The sequence below is a fragment of the Protopterus annectens genome, chromosome 1.part2 (genome assembly GCF_019279795.1).
Source record: "Protopterus annectens isolate FY-2018-M chromosome 1.part2, PAN1.0, whole genome shotgun sequence".
Taxonomy (NCBI): domain Eukaryota; kingdom Metazoa; phylum Chordata; order Ceratodontiformes; family Protopteridae; genus Protopterus; species Protopterus annectens.
The window spans coordinates 357,003,900-357,019,865 of NC_056727.1; the positions used below are offsets into that span (position 1 = coordinate 357,003,900).

The 15,966-nt window shown below is 42.9% G+C and overlaps 1 protein-coding gene across 1 annotated transcript in view; it reads right to left on the reverse strand.

Moving 5' to 3' along the window:
- The window catches only part of GPCPD1 (glycerophosphocholine phosphodiesterase 1), a 1,148,488-nt gene that overhangs the window by 823,592 nt on the left and 308,930 nt on the right, over positions 1-15,966 (reverse strand). The window contains exon 4 of the mRNA XM_044056397.1: positions 15,502-15,586. Within this exon, the coding sequence (XP_043912332.1) occupies positions 15,502-15,586 (85 nt within the window). The remainder of the gene's footprint in view (positions 1-15,501; positions 15,587-15,966) is intronic.

Sequence of the window (15,966 nt, forward strand, 5' to 3'; positions counted from 1 at the left end):
CCCCTGCTGCTCTGGCGTGAGGTAGGCCATCTGGGTGTTTGTGTCCAAGTTGGCACCCAGGAAAATTATTTTCCGAGAGGGTATTAGTCTTGATTTCTTTTTGTTGACTGTGTATCCCAGAGAGTTCAACAACATTATTACATAAGCCAGATGTTTCAGAAGAATGTGCTTGCTGTCCGCTTGGATCAGGCAGTCGTCCAAATAGGGGTATATTTGTATCCCTTGAAGTCTGCAGTAGGGCAATTACTGATGCCAGGCATTTCGTGAATACTCCGGGCGCAGTAGATAAGCCAAAGGGCAATGCAGAGAATTGATAATGGATTGAACCTGCAAGAAATCTGAGGTATCTTTTGCAATTATGGCTGATTGGGACATGCAGGTATGCCTCCTTGAGGTCCAATGTTACCAGCCAAGACTCCTTGCCCAGCATGGGAAGAAGCTGCTGTAGAGTGAGCATCATGAATTTTGGTACGAGTAGAAATGTGTTTAGGATGGAAAGGTCCAAAATAGGTCTCCAATCTTTTCCCTTCCTTGGTACCAGGAATAGTCTGGAATAAAAACCTTGACCTTGTTCATGCGTAGGTACCTCTTGAACAGCTTTCATGTCTATGAGATCTGTAATTTGCCTTTGTGCCTCTGCCCTTTGATTGTGTGGTAGGTTTGGCATGCCTCTCATTTTTGGAAGGGTGTGAAAATGGAATCTGTAGCCTCTGTTTATAATGTCCAGGATCCCTTGTCTTTTGTGACAATATGCCAATTTTTTGAAAATAAGGCCAGTTTTCCTCCTAAGGGTGCTGCCATTTGAGTCTTGCTTGGCATGCAAAGGGGAAAGTCATTGGGCTTGCTTTCTGAATGGTTGCGAGTTATCCTCACCACCTCTTTGTGTAGGAGCTTGCCATTGTCTGCCTCTAAACGATCCTTTGGATTGTCCTCTGCCCCTCGGGCACCTGTATCTACCTCTTTGGGGTCTGTCCGTGGCTGGAAAGGACCAATTTTTGGAAGGCCAATTTCTACTGAAACGTGGGGGTTGTACCTGTAGAAAATCTTTCACAGTTTGCATTGATTTAGCCTTTTCCCCCATTTTCCTTAATACCTCCTCAGCATTAGCATTAAATAATACATCCTTTTGTAGAGGGGCATCTAGTAATTTTGCTTTGACATGATCTAGCAAGGATTGTTCCTTTGAGCCAGGCATGTCTACGTATGACTGATCCTGTAACAGCAGCTCTACATGAGGCCTTTAGAGCATCAAAACCACATTGTAAGGTATGCTTACCCACTTGTTCTGCACTATGCATCAAATCCTGCAACTCCTTCAAGTCTGGTTGTTCAGGTTGTGACATTTTACTTTTCAATTGTGATAACAAAAACTGTTGGTATTTTAGCATATGGAAACAAAGCAAAAAAGTTGAGTACTATACCAAAGTCCAGCCTACGATTCCAAAATCAAATATGCACCAAAAAACGCAGCAAGGACACTGCTATTCCTTAAAATCTTTATTGCACATAAACACAAGATGAGCGCTTTCGGGACTTCTCCCTTCATCAGATAAAATTACAATAAAACAACCCCTTCTTTTAAACTAGTGCATATCCAATAGGATTCAGTAAAAAGCCCGCCTTTTTTGAAGGGTGGGCTTAACAGGTATCACATCATTTAAACCTGGTGTACGATTGGCCATAAGCTCAATGATCCATCTGGATTCTGCTAATTCTGTCAAATGCTTCACATCACCCCCTCTAGTGGTAAGCCTTATGTTTACTATAGCCCTGAAAGTGAATTTGTGTGTTGCATTATCCATCATATGTCTGCTCAAAGCATTATGCACATCCCCATTCCTAATGCTAGATAGGTGCTGTAATATCCTTGTCTTTAACATCTGGTCAGTTTTCCCTACATAAAAACTAGGGCAATGGCTACACTCAGCTAGATAAACTATATCCGTCGTTCGACAGGTAGCCCTCCCTTTTAACACAAATTGCCTATGTGTGACAGGATGCTCAAAATTAGTCTTCTTATTAATGTGGCCACAAGCTTTGCACCTCCCACACGGGAGTGTGCCCGTCATTATTGTTGCCACTGTATTTTGACTACTTAGCCTTTCTTTGCATAACAAACCCTTCAGATTCTTGTTTCTTCTATATCTGAAGTTAGGTCTACAACCTACTATATCACTCAGCCCTTCATCACTAGTCAGAATGTTCCAGTTATTCTGTACAACATTACAGATATCACCTATGCTGCTACAGTAGGTAAACATTAACTGGGGACTCCTTACAACTGTGGGTCTTTTATTTTTGTCTATCTGGGCTGGAGTGTGTCTAAGCCAAGGTTTATATTTGCTTTCCCTAAAGCCTTTGCTGGTGTTTATCAGCTTATCCACTTTATCTTCCCGATAACCCCTCTGTTGTAAACAGCCCTTAAGTGTAGCTAGTTCTTTGTCATAATCACCATTATCCAAACATAACCTGGAGATCCTACTCGCCTGCCCCTGTACAATGTTCAAATATGTATAATGTGGATGCATGCTATCATATGACAGTATCGTGTTCTTCCAACATTCTTTCTTGAATAGTTTTGATGTGAAACCATCTACACTCTGTGCTAAGTTTACATCCAAAAAATCTATAGAATCAAAGGAGGCTTTTAAAGTGAATCTAAAGAATGTTGTGGTCGAATGTAAAAAACTCACAAATTTCTGTAACATGTTCAAATTTCCATTCCATAATATAAAGACGTCGTCCACAAAATGCACATACATCTTTATATATCCCTTCCATGCATCATTACTCAATATGTGTTTTTTCTCCCATTGGGTAAGGACTAGATTAGCATATGTGTTGGCACAAGGGGTGCCCATGGCTATCCCCTGTGCCTGTCTATATATAGACTCTGCTCCTATGAAAATATTGTTCTCCAATACCAATAGCAGAAGTTCCTTTATTAGGCTAATCTTGACCTCAGTAACTCCTAGGTCGTTCAAAAGGGTACTTAACATATCCACTCCATATTCATTGTTAATGACTGTGAATAAGTTGTTTATATCTAGGGAGGCCATCAATAACTTACCCTTCTTATCCATATAATCTACCCTACCCAACTTCATCAAGAAGTCACCTGTGTCCAACAAAATATTCTCAATCCCTTCAACATAGGATTTTAATTGATGTTCCAACCATATAGAGATATTCTCAGTCACCCACCCCCTCCCTGAAACTATGGGTCTCAGGGGTGGGTTAACCAGGGACTTATGAATCTTAGGGAGTGCCTTAAAGACAGGCGTGACTGCTTTTTCTAACCAAAGAAAGTCAAAAGTATCATCAGTAATTCTCATCTCAAACTTCAGCCTTTGCAGGGCATGATGTACCCTATCTATGGCTTGTCTCACACCCAATGGATTAATCTGGGTATATGTGTTTTCGTCTTGGAGTAGTTCTCTCAATCTACTATTATACCAGGTTGTATCTAGCACAACAACCGCCCCACCCTTATCTGCCGGTTTTATTGTTAAATCTGTATTATTACATAAACCCTGCAATGCTGTCCTCTGTGTTTGAGTAAGATTGTAAAATCTGCTGGTATCTCCTTCATTGAAGTATCTTATCAAATCTTGTTCACATCCCCTAATGAACAAATTCAGGGTGGGTGTAAGTGGTGGTACAAAACTACTCGGTTTCTTTAAGGTCAAATTACCTCTATCATTATCCCCATACATCATTTTCAGAGCTACATTGCGACAGAAAAGCATGATATCCATTACTATTTCATTATATACACTGCTATTGCTGGGCACAAAGGTAAGCCCTTTGTTAAGTACTGCTAACTCATCATTATTTAAAACATATGTAGATAAATTAAAAACAACACCAAAGTCCACATTATTAGTCAGTCCAACATTTTCCTCCTTGTGTCCACACTCCAGTCCTCGCTTAACGACCTTTTCCATGCACCTTTTTTCTTCATAGGTGCTGGCAGCATCTCCAAAAAATGCTGTTTCCCCCGTTGTGTTTTCGGTCGTGCCCCCATATTGCTTTCTCCTGATAGTAAGTCATCCATCGGCATAGCTGCTGTAGCACAGGTTACTGTTGATTCTTCCGTGGAATGAGTAATGGAGGCCGAGTTGGTAATAGACTCTGCTGGTCGCAAATTGTTGTCATCTCTATCTGGCAGAGATTCTTTCGATGTCCCTGGCAAAGTCAACTGGACCTGCTCGCTAACTGTACTTGGTTCTGGTGGATCTGCGTGAAATACTTCTGCCTCTTGCTGATGCATTACAACAGTACACTAGCATTCCGTCTCACACTAACCTGTTGGCGTGCTTTCTCCCATCTGCGTACATTACCATTGGGCTGAATATTTTTCGACTGTACTCCATTGGTTCTGGGCCAAACGAAGATATTACCTTTGGTAAAATCTTCAAAGTCTCTCTGTATTTTACCCAGTTTTTGCTTCTTCAAACGTTCATCATTATTAGCAAAAGTGGCATACAATTGATGCAAGCGTTCTGTGCTCCTTCTATCTACATAGTCTTTTCCCAGCTTACTCTGAAGCTCAGCTACTTCTTTTTTCAGCTTTTTACACCAGTTTAAAAGAAGGGGTTGTTTTACTGTAATTTTATCTGATGAAGGGAGAAGTCCCGAAAGCGCTCATCTTGTGTTTATGTGCAATAAAGATTTTAAGGAATAGCAGTGTCCTTGCCGCGTTTTTTGGTGCATATTTTAGCATATGGAACTGACAGTTTAAGGCCCTCATGGATAAGGTAGCCGAGGTATATACCTTTTTTCCCCACCTTTCTAAGGATCTGGAATCTCTCTCGGAAGGTAATGGATTTTTAGCAGTGGAGGCCTTAATTCCCTTGGGTCCCTGTGAGATCGTTTCTGGGTCAGCAGCATGGCTTTTGTATAGAAATTGGTGTGAGTCAGGAACCCTGTAGTACCTGTCAGGCTTGACTGGGGCTGGAGGTAAGGAATCCGGGTTAAGGCAGGCCTCCGAGTAAACATCATCTAGGATGTCCAAGACAGGAGGTATAGCCAGAGGCCTGTGCTGAGGTAGCAAGAGAAATTCCCTAAGCCTTTTCTTGGAATCTGAATAATCTTGGCCTTCCCAGTGGAAGTGTTCCCTTAAGGTAAGCAAAGTTTCCTCAAATGAGTAATCCTCTGGGGGGGATACAGAAGGAATGGACTCCTCTGTATCAGAGTCTTCAAAAGGGGAGTAAGAATGTTCCTGATCATTAGAGTGCTCTGAAATAATGGAGCCCTGATCAGAGGAGGGGGATTCTTCCTCCACTCTGGGCCTTTTGTCCGGTGGGGGTTGAGAACCCCTAATAAGAGTAATTAAATCCTCAGCCATTTTAAGCATCTGTTTTTTAGGCATGGGGCCTGGAGATGGGCCCTGTGCAGCTTGTCTCTTAGAATGCATGGCTGCTTTAGACTTAGCGAAAGCCTTGATGGAAAAAGAAGAGGAAGGTCTGAAGACACCTTGAGAGGAGGCAGACCTGTCCACATTTTGAGATTCAACGCCAAGAGTGGCTTCGGTATCTGTAGTCGGGGTGTGGGCTGAGGAGCCTGCGACCTCGGGCACAGGAGACACCGCCAATGAAGTGTCGTCGGTAGTCAGGGGCTGCGTAGGCACCTAGCTGAGAACCGGACCACGTGTAGTCGGTTTTGGCGTGGTGTCGGTAGAGGCCGCGAACCTCGTGTGTCTGTCCTTATCTTTGCACTTTTTAGACAAAACTGGAGTCGGAGTATCCGACGACATAATATAGTTAAATGTTTTGCCAAAATAATGCTGGGCGAACTCCGCCCGACGCTTAATAGTGCATTTGTTGAATGTAGCACAAAAAAGACAGACCGAGACGTCGTGGTCTGGGCCTAAACAAGGAATACAGAGGGAATGGAAATCCTTATGCGGTATTTGCTTCCCACAAGAAATACAATTATTAACTTTGTCTGACATCGGTCTGATGCAAGAAAAGTTTCCCCAACGGGGTACTTAGCTTTCAAGAAGACTTCGGTTTCAAAATTTTCGTTATTTCAGGAGCTGGCCGACCGGCACTTGCGAACTGCTTCTGCTTTGGGCACCGCGCGGCAAGAAAGACTGAAGAAAATGGCATCGGCTGGTTCCTTTATACCCCTGTCGCTCTGATGTCAGGGAAGAGGCGACGACAACCGACGCCGGACCTAGACTTTGGAATTCGGCAGACCGAAGACCCGCCTGATGGCAGGAGAACCCATCTGTTATGACTGCAGCTGTATGCACGATGAACATCCCTACATCTGTCCCTTCATTTTGCTGTATGGATTCAGAATCTTCAATATTTTCAGGTTAAGAGGTATCTCCCTTTCTTTTAACAGAAACTAATTTACATGAAGGATCATTTGCCAGAATTAAACCCAGAGCCAAACCCAGTAAACTACTCCTGTCTGAGGAAATTTGAGGAGTAGATACATGCTTAGTTTTCTGTTTTTTTTTTTTTTTGACAGGAAAATTGGAGCCAACCATTTTACTAATGACAGCAGCAGCTTCCCCAGGGAGCAGCACAGCATTCTGACACAACAGAGAAGCTTCCCTTTCTCTCTACCAGGGCGGACAAGAGTGAATTTCCTTTGCCCGCTGAAGGGACTCCAACAACTGCAAAGACTGTGGCTAACCCTTGGTCCACATTGGTTGTAGGTGCTGCACCAGAGGGGATCTGGAGTGAATGATGAGTGGTTTGAACTACAACAAATAGCCACAGCAAAGTCACCCACCCACAGCTGAGGCAAAGTACTACCCTGCTGTGGTGGCAAAAGCTGTTTGCTGAACTTTTTCTTTTTGTGGCTGGAAGAATGGCTGACCATGGGAGTGGTAGTTTCTTCCATAGCCAAGCCAGAAAGTACAGTTTTGTACCTACCATAAATGTAGATGCCCGATAGGTATGCATCTGCAGTCATAACATATGGGTTGTCCTGCCTCAGGCAGCCCTTCAGTCGGCCGGATTCCAAAGTCTGGGTCTGGCCTCGGCTGATGTCGCACTTTTCCCGACGTCAGAGCGTCTGGGGTATAAAAGCATCAGCCAACGCCATTTTCCTCAGTGTTTCTTGCCCCAGATGCCAGGTGCCCTCTAGAAAAGCCAAATTTGGAGGAATGCAATAAATTCCAAACATTTTCCAAAATATATACATATATATATATATATATATATATATATATACAAACAAATACACCATAATAGATCCCCCAACTAGCTAATGGAGGGGTAAGCACCCTAGGAATACCACAGAGGGGAAGGAGGGAGGGTAAACCTGACTGCAGATGCATACCTATCGGACATCTACATTTATGGTAGGTACAAAACTGTACTATGTCCTTCAAGGATGCATCTGCAGTCATAACATATGGGTAGAATACCATAGCCAATCTGGGGGAGGAGGTACTAAGAAAAGGATGGTGTAGTTAAGATACCCTGCAGGACTGCTGTAGCAAAACCTGCTTTGGATCTGGAGTATAAAGGTAAATTGTAATGTTTGGCAAATGTATGCACGGAGCTCCATGCAGCAGCTTCTAAAATGTCCTTGGTAGCCACCCCTCTTAGGAAGGCTGTAGTGGTGGCTGTGGCCCTCGTGGAATGAGGCCTAATGTTTGCAGGAACAGTCTTTCCATGAAAGGAGTAACAAAATCGAATGCAATTTCCTATCCACTTTGAAATTGTCTGTTTGGAAATTGCTTTTCCTTGTACCCCAGCAGCATATGCTACAAGGAGTTGGTCAGTCTTTCTGTAACTTTTAGTTCTGTCCAAGTAGTAGCGTCGTTGTCTGCGTATATCCAGAGTGTGTAGAAGTTTTTCCCCTTTATTTTGTGGATTTGGGAAGAATGTAGGCAAGTGAATAGCTTGGTTCAAGGATACCCTAGATACCACCTTTGGCATAAAAGTAGGATTGGTTCTCAATGAAACTCTGTCCTGATGGAAGATAAGAAATGGCTGTACTGCCATTAAAGCTTGTAACTCAGATACTCTTCTTGCTGAAGTTATGGCCAGAAGGAATGCAGTTTTCCAAGACAGAAACTGTAGATCCGCCAATGCTGCTGGTTCAAAAGGAGGAAGTGTTAGTTTCTCCAGCACAAAGTTGAGATCCCAAGTAGGTAAAGGTGGTTTCCTTGGAGGATTGATGTTTTTGATTCCTCTCAGAAATTGCCTGAGGAGAGGATGCGAGAAGATAGGTGGATCAACATTGCATTCTGCTGAAATTGCTGAGGCATGAATCTTAATGGAAGAATAGGACAGGCCATTGTGGAACAATTCTGCTAAGTATTCCAGAATATGTGCCATGCTCGCCACTGTCACATCTAAGCCTTTTGTTGTGTTCCAAATGAGAAATCTTTTCCATTTTGTTGAGTATGTCTTCCTTGTGGAAGGCCGGCGCGCTTCCATAATAATGTCCTTTACTCTCTGTGATAAGTTATCTTGAGGGGGGTTTATGGAATTTTCCAGGCAGTTAGCTGCAATGTTTTCAAGTTGGGATGCATGATCTTGAAATTGTTCTGCGTCAGAAGAAGTGGCCATAGGGGGAGAGGCCACGGTTTCGTCTGTGACATGCTCCTCAATAGTGGGTACCAGTGCTGCCTTGGCCAGTCTGGAGCTATCAGAATCACTCCTGGCTGTTCTGCCCTGATCTTCAGTAAAACCTTGGACATTAATGGGAGAGGTGGGAAGGCATAGACTTTTAGATCTTTCCAGCTGAAAGAGAGAGAGTCCACCCTCCAAGCTTCTGGGTGGTATGTCCTTGAGCAGAATGTCTTCAGTTGATGATTGTGGGGCGAGGCAAACAGATCTATCTCCGGCTTTCCCCATGCTTGTGTTATGAGTAGAAAGATGTCTGGGTGCAGCATCCATTCGTGTGCATCCATGGTAGCTCTGCTTAAGCTGTCTGCCAGTGCATTTTCTTTCCCTGGCAGGAACTGGGACTGTAGTTGGATATTGAGTTTCAAGCATAGTTCCCATAGATTCATGGCCAGCCTGCATAGAGGGTAGGAATGCGTGCCTCCTTGCTTATGTACCACATGACTGTGGTGTTGTCTGTCCTTATTAACAGGTGGCCTTGATGGAGGAAAGGTTTGAAAGCCTCGATTGCATGTATCACTGCCAGCATTTCCTTTTGGTTTATGTGCATGCGCAGCTGACCTTGAGACCATAGGCCTTGGATACATTTGCCCTCCATGTGTGCTCCCCATCCTCGGTCTGAAGCGTCCATGGTGATGGTTTGTTTTGTTTTTGGTTTGTTGAAAGGCAACCCTCTGTTGGACTGGCAGGCTTGAGCCCACCACAGAAATTCCTTTTGAAGGCAAGGAATGATTGGTATCAAAGTTTCCAAACTGTGACTGTGCTGAGACCATACACTCCTTAGGTACCATTGTAATTTTCTCATATGCAGCCTGGCTTGTGGAATCAGAATTATGCAGGATGCCATGTAACCCAGGGCCTGCAGGATTTTCCTTGCAGTTAGCTGAGTTTGTCTTGTCAGATTCAAGAAGTAATCCAGAAGTTGTTTTTGTTTTTCTTCTGTGAGGAAGGCCATTTGGGTGGTTGTGTCTAGATCTGCACCCAAAAAGGTTATCCTTTGGGATGGAACAAGTCTTGATTTTTGGATGTTGACTGTGTATCCCAAGGCCTGTAATAGGTGGATGGCATAGTCCAAGTCCTTTATCAAATTTTTCTTGTTGTCCGCTTGTATAAGGCAGTCGTCCAGATATGGGTAGATTTGAATCCCCTGAAGTCTGCAGTGTGCAATTACTGATGCCAGGCATTTCGTGAATACTCTGGGCGCAGTAGATAAGCCAAAGGGCAATGCTGAGAATTGATAATGCTCTGATCCTGCAAGAAATCTGAGGTGTCTTCTGCAACTTTGTCGAATAGGGACATGCAGGTATGCCTCCTTGAGATCTAGAGTCACCAGCCAAGACTCCTTGCCCAGCATGGGAAGAAGTTGCTGTAGGGTCAGCATCTTGAATTTTGGCACAATGAGGTAAGTATTCAGTGCGGACAGGTCGAGAATAGGCCTCCATTGATTTTCTTTTCTTGGAACAAGGAATAATCTGGAGTAAAATCCTTGGCCTTGTTCTGAAAGAGGTACCTTTTCTATGGCTTTCATTTGTATTAAGTTGTTGATCTGCTCTAAAGCCTCTGCCCTCTGATTTGGTGGCAGGCTTGGCATTCCGTTTCTTCTTGGCAAAGTGTGGAAGTGGAACCTGTATCCTTTGTCTATTATTTGCAGTGTCCATGTGTCCCTTGTAATGTAATGCCAGTTTTTTGAGAATAAAGAAAGCTTTCCGCCCAATGGTGCTTCCAATTGAGCCCTGGTCGGAGGAATCAAAGGAAAGTCACTGAGTCTGTCCAGGTGTAGTAGTTGTTGTTGCTGTCCCTGCACTACCTCTCTGGTTGGTAGGCTGCCACTGACGGCCTCTGTAGGAGCCTCTAGCTTGCCCTCTACCTCTGGGACGCCTGTTCCTGGCCCTCTGGGATCTGTCCGAGTCTGGAAAGGACCAATTCTTAGTAGGCCAGTTTCTGCTGAATCTCAGTGGTTGTACTTGCAGAAAGTCCTTAACTGTTTGCACAGATTTTGCCTTTTCTTCAAACTTCTTTAAGACCTCCTGAGCCGAGGAACCAAATAATTTTTGTTTTTCCATTGGAGCATCCAGGAGTTTAGCTTTAACATGGTCTGGTAAAGATTGTTCCTTCAACCAGGCATGCCTACGAATAACTGCCCCAGTCACAGCTGACCTACATGAAGCTTCCAGTGCATCATAACCACACTGCAAAAAATGATTACTAACCTGCTGTGAGTTATGTATCAGATCCTGAAGGGATTTACGGTCAAGGGGTTCAGAAGAGGAAAGCTTCTTATGCAATTCATCTAACAAATACTCTTGGTACTGTATCATATGAAATTGACAATTTAATGCCCTCATGGAAAGAGTTGCAGAAGTATATACCTTCTTTCCCCATCTCTCTAAAGCTCTAGACTCCCTTTCAGAAGGTAGAGGATTTTTGGCAGTGGCAGCTGCAACCCCTTTTGGGCCCTGAGAAATAGTATCTGGGTCTGCAGAATGGGCCTTGTACAGAGGTAGATGAGAATCTGGGACCCTGTAGTATCTATCAGGTTTGGCAGGAGCCGGAGGGAGAGAATCAGGGGCTGTACTAACATCATTGTACACATCATCAATAACATTCAAAACAGGAGGTATAGCCAAGGGCCTATGCTGAGGTAAATGTAAAAAGGTCCTTAATCTCTTTCTAGAATCAGAAAATTCCTGACCCTGCCATTGAAAATGTTCTCTCAGAGTGTAGTGTCTCACCAAAGGAAAACTCTTCAGGAGGGGAGGCCGAAGGGATAGATTCTTCAGCATCAGAATCCTCGTAGGCTGAATAAGCCTCCTCCTGGTGATCTGACAACACAGATCCATCCGTAGACTCATCTGAAGAGTGCTGGTCAGAGGGCTCAGTCCTGGGCCTTTCGTCTGGTGGTGGTTGAGAGCCCCTGTCCGGGTGAGGCTGAGAACCTCTAATTAAAGAGATAAGATCCTCTGCAAGGCTGAGGATCTGAGAACTAGAAGACGGTCTCTGAGAGGTAGTCTTGGGAGGCAAAGCTTTAGCAAGTTTAGCAGCTTTAGCCCTGGAAAAAACCTTAATGGACATGGAAGCAGGGGGTCTGCACCACGTGCAGGAGTAGACTTGTCCAAAGGAATGGTGTCGGACATTTCCTGGACACTGGTTTCAGTAGGTAGCTCAGTAGCCGACTCAGCCGGGGCCTCCAGGGCAGTGGTGGTCGGTTGAGTGGATTCAGTTAAAGGAAGTACCGAGGACTCGGTTTCGGCCGAAACCGAGACACACGCGGTAGGCCTAACCGTGGTTTCAGCCGAAACCGCAGGCCGCGAGTGTCGGTCCTTGTCCTTATGTTTTCTCACCAAATGTGAAGTCGGAGTCTCCGACAGCATCGTATATGCAAAATTAGCCCCAAAGAATTCCTCTGCAAACTCCGACCGATGTCTAAGAGTTCGTCGGTTGAAGGAAGCACAGGCTGAACAGGCCGAGACATCGTGGTCTGGGCCTAAGCAAGGGAGGCAGTAAGAGTGGAAATCCTTATGAGGTATTTGTTTCCCACAAGTTAAACAATTATTTACTTTATCTGACATCGGCTGAGGCAAGAAAGAGTCCCCAACGGGGTACTTAGCTTTTTTGAAGTCTTCGGTAGCTGAAACACAGGAGCTGACCGACCGGCACTTGCGAACTGCTTCTGCTTCGGGCACCACGCGGCAAGAAAGACTGGGGAAAATGGCGTCAGCTGATGCTTTTATACCCCAGACACTCTGACGTCGAGGAAAGTGCGACATCAGCCGAGGCCAGACCCAGACTTTGGAATCCGGCCGACTGAAGGGCTGCCTGAGGCAGGACAACCCATATGTTATGACTGCAGATGCATCCTTGAAGGACATCTGGTGCCTCTTTCCTGGGGATGAGGAGCAGTAAACGCCGGTAAAAACTGAAAGTCTTTAAAAGACACTTTTTCACAGAAAAGAAAAACACAGTAAAACGCACTTGAATTTTACTTTTTGGATTTGACATGGTGTTTTAAACAATTTCTCCACAGAAAAAATGTTTTTCAGTTACTTTAAACAACTTTTAAACAGACAGGTAAAATAGTGCTCCTGTTCAAAAGTACAATACAGCCATGCGGCAGTCAGTTAAAACACACAACTTCTGGTTCTAAAATAGTTTTCCTGAAGAGGAAAGGAATAAAACAACCAATTATTTGAAAGCGGAAGGCTTTTCCTCAAAGGAAACTTAGATGCCCAGCAAAGGAACACCAAAAGTCAACCACTGATCCTCTAAAGCCTTAGAGGAGCATACTGTTCTGTGGCAGTACAGCTCAGCTGAATGAAGGGCTTGACTCCTAAACTTGAGTTTTAGTCAGCATAGCTTGAGCTGTCTGACAGTTTGGACATGCAGAAGGTGTTCTGAAATTTTGGAAGCTGGGCAGCTGTTATATCCCTGGCAAAAGTTTACTGCAGTGGTGATCAATATGATGAACATCTATGGTGTTCCACCTCTTGTGTTTCATCAGTCCTTAAAATTACACTACTTTACCTGACTTTCTTTTACCCAGCTGCAACTGCTGAGCAGCAGTATGGCAAGCCTGTCTGTGCAAACTATTTATTTATATTTGTTGATCAGGGTAGTGCACTGATCTAAAAGGGCCACTTACATGCACACTCAAGATGAAAAGGATCACATACGAAATGAACAAAACATTTATACAGACACAATAATATGCCAAACAACAAATACATATTAAGGGGATGCAAGAATATAATGCAACATTTACAACCACTGCTACCTGTGACAAACATCACGCAAACACTGCCCCCCTCCCCCCAAGTTTCTACAATAGCAATTTTTTTTTTTTGTTAAGACTTTTCATGCAGTAGCCATGGCTTCCAATAACATATGTTCCTGTAAACTATAACTCCTGCTACCCACAAAAATCATGCTTAAGGAAAAGTCTGAACGAATAACATTAACCCTACTGCATAATTAGGTGAACTACACCAGTAAAGGCACTATACTAGAATAAACCTAGTAAACAATGTTTTTCTACTATACTGCCATCCAAAAAATTAAAGAAAATCAGATAAAACAAATCTCAAAGTGAAACTGAAACAATAATCACAGTTCTGAAGTAGCAATAAGAAATAAGAATGGTTTGGGGCAAATTTATTTACTATGGTGCAAGCCAACAATATCAGAGCCTCACTACCACAAGATTAATACTGCTATGCACTAACAGAGCACAGCAACTACTTGAAAAAATAAACAAGTGACTAGTACTGAATGGATGAAAAGCAAAAGTAAACCCATATATTATACTGCTGCAAGAGTCCCCCAAAAAAGTTCAGTTTTAACTGCTACAGCAGTTTTCATGAATTCAAATTGCTGACTGGATAAAAAGCAACAAACAAATTAATAACACCACCACAAATAAAACATTACTAAGAATGCTCAAATCATTAAGTCAGCCAGCCTTTAACCTGTTAGCCAAAATGTGTGCATCTCAAATCCTTTGTTGTCCAAACTCTTGCCACATTAAGAAGACAATTTCAAGGGATATAGGTTTGTAGGCAAGTACTAGGCTAGCTGTTCTTGCGGGCCATTTTAAGCCTAGCCAATCTCTCAGAGAAAAATCAAACCTCATACCTCGTCTGAGAGGTAAACACATTAACCATTATGCCAACCCCCAACCCACACGGTTCCATGACAGCATAAGAAACTCCAGTTTTGAGATGAATTTCACAAAACTCTAATACCGCATTACTGTAAAACTAATAGAACTATATATGCACAGAGGTATTGACTGGATATAAAATCCTAGGGCTTTATAGGTCAGCAGCCTACCAATTAATATAATCTGTCAAATGACAAAGAGAAAATGCACATCAAAGGACTGAAGAGGCATGTTGGTTACTAATGGAAACCAACACTCTAGTTATTTAATTCTACACCAACTGTTAGATTTCATCAGTCTATATCAAGCAGTGCTACCACTGGCAGTTTGTCCTTAACGCAATATTTATACAGTTAACATTTATTTCTACATTATTCATCATTGTGTTAAGATAACAGACCTGCAGGAGAGCTCAAAGTCATTCAAAATAAATGAGAGCAAGTGGACAAAAATCAAAAATTTCCCTACAACTCCTAATAAAAGTTTAAATAAATAGCTTTAGATACATCAGAGTAGAGACTGCAGCCCTGACTGCAAGACACTGGGTTAATGTAAAAGAAGCAGATGTTGCACTTGAGAAGTTAGCAGTAAGGCTAGGGTTCAGCAGCTAATAATGAGCACTAGTATTTTGGTTGGGGGGAGGAGGAATTAAGGAAATGGATTTTCCAACAAACAGAAGCATCCACTTGTGAAGAAGAGAAGACTAGTCCTGAGCAGACTGAGGGTGTGGAGGCAATCCACATTTAATCATAATGCCAAAAACAATACAGGTACAAGACAAACATTTTTGTTAGAAGAGAAAAGTAGTCAGCCTGCTGCTTGTCTTTCTAGCCTCCCACCACTATGGGAATACGAATCATCAAAAGGCCAATCATTCCAACAAGGAGGGCTTTTACCTTGGCGGTGATTTGAGGTGCTTCATCAGTTAGGATGGAAAGATCAAAATGGGTCAAAAGGGCAATGTAGGGCTACACATTCAATGATAATGGGACAAAACAATTAAAATAGCATGGGCTTACTAATACTTTGCCATACGAATTTCCCAGTAGATAGATATCATACTAAATTAAACAGGGCATGCATGAAGCTACAGATGGTAAACTCTGCACTGTTAAAATGCTACTATACAGAAAGGAGTAAGCTTTTGATTTGGGAGGTTTCTTTTGAAAATGAAGAGTTAACGGAACAGTACGTTACAATTCAGTACAATTACAACTGCTACAAAAATGAATGAAATAGCAATACCTTTGACTTTAGTATATGAGCTCTGAAATACCGATACTGAACTGGAACACTTCTTGGAAGGATAACTGTAGTAGTCCACAATGTGCTGTTAAATACAAAAAAAAAAAAAAAGAAACTTGCAAGTCAGATTTAACAAAATCTAAAACACAACTTGGAATACTTAAAATTGATGAAGTCCTAAAACAATTACACAAAACAGATTTCCTTGCTCACAGCGATTACATTTTCTATCTGCAATCCTAACAATACTGGTGTTTGAAAGACTTCAATTATTAAATGCCAAGATGCAAAAGAAAGAAATGTACTCTCCTTCTCTAAAGGAAGAAAGAAATGTTTCTAAGATGACACCAAATATTTTAATAAGCAAAGGGTTATCAGTTCAGGATGCACTTTCAGCCAGCATGTTTGTGCCCCACAACGCTTGTCAACTCCCCCCTTTCCCAATAAGGAAGGGAAAAATATAGC